This window comes from Austrofundulus limnaeus, unplaced genomic scaffold, assembly GCF_001266775.1.
Source record: "Austrofundulus limnaeus strain Quisiro unplaced genomic scaffold, Austrofundulus_limnaeus-1.0 Scaffold1293, whole genome shotgun sequence".
NCBI lineage: Eukaryota > Metazoa > Chordata > Actinopteri > Cyprinodontiformes > Rivulidae > Austrofundulus > Austrofundulus limnaeus.
Window position 1 is genome coordinate 32785 of NW_013953695.1, and position 1132 is coordinate 33916.

Genomic DNA, 1132 nt, shown 5'->3' on the forward strand with positions numbered 1-1132 from the left:
TGTGTCAAACGTGAACAAACACGTTAATAAAGCTTTATTTTATGGTTTTGAGCTGTGTTTGTCAATTCTCATTTTCCAGAAGGACTAATAACAACAAGGAGAACTATTTACTCCTAAAACCAGGGTTAACTTTTACAATCACAGTTCAATAAAACTGAAAATGATGAACCTCGTGTTTCCCACAAGAAGTGAACAAGTGACAGTGTTGTAGTTTGGTAGCTATTTCACAAGTAACCGATTCTACACAGTTCATGGAATGACTCAGTTTGTCAAAAAAATTGAGGTCCAGAAGGGTGGGATGGATGTCCACCAGTCAGTCACTTTGGTGGATAATCACTACTTAGATTAAAAAAGTTAATTGTGATTAGTAAAATAATGAAATAATAATATCACCACCACCAGGTTTAATGTTATATTGTTACAAACATTTGATACCAAAAGTGAAAGAACTGGACAAACCTCCATGAGAACTTCCAGTTAGTGATGAAATAAAGGCTGGTTGATGCAACAGGTAGCAATAAAAGGCAGAGGTGGATTTATGCCTTCAGGTTTGGTCTAGAGTCCAGTGAGATCTACAATAGCCTTGATAAAGATGGTGTCATCACGAATGTAGGAGTTTTTAGAGTCCAACTTGGAGAGTGGACAGAAGAGTGGGCAGCCACTGGCTATATTCATATCACTGACAGGCCTCTGGAAGGATGAGGACGAGATGTCAGGCCGGAAGGCATCGATTATGTGCTCCCGGTTGTTCTGGTCAAGCAGCATGAGGGTAACCTGCAAACACATACATTTTGAGTGTAACCTTGTTTCTGCTCTGATTGATCCACAGCTCAGTATACTGATCAGAGGCTAGTTTATAACCGTCTGAAATGATATCAGCAGAACAGGTGAATTAATGAATAAATGACACATGGAGATCACTTCAGCCCAGCTCCACACCACTTTTGGTTCTGCTCTAAAGGGTTCATTAATGAATGCTCACATCTGAGCAGGAAGTAAATGGTAAATGGACTGTACTTATATAGCGCCTTTCTATCCATCCAGGACACTCATAATAATAATAATAATAATATTTATTATTAATATTATTATGTGGAGCTGTGTGTGTGTGTGTGTGTGTGTGTGTGTGTGT

The 1132-nt window shown here is 38.8% G+C and overlaps 1 protein-coding gene across 1 annotated transcript in view; it reads right to left on the reverse strand.

Annotated features, from left to right (window-relative positions):
• The window catches only part of LOC106534871 (TNF receptor-associated factor 2), a gene marked incomplete at its 5' end in the record, with an annotated part of 25479 nt that continues 24347 nt past the window's right edge, over positions 1-1132 (reverse strand). The window contains 1 exon segment of the mRNA XM_014031649.1: positions 1-774. Coding sequence (XP_013887103.1) covers positions 556-774 — 219 coding nt within the window.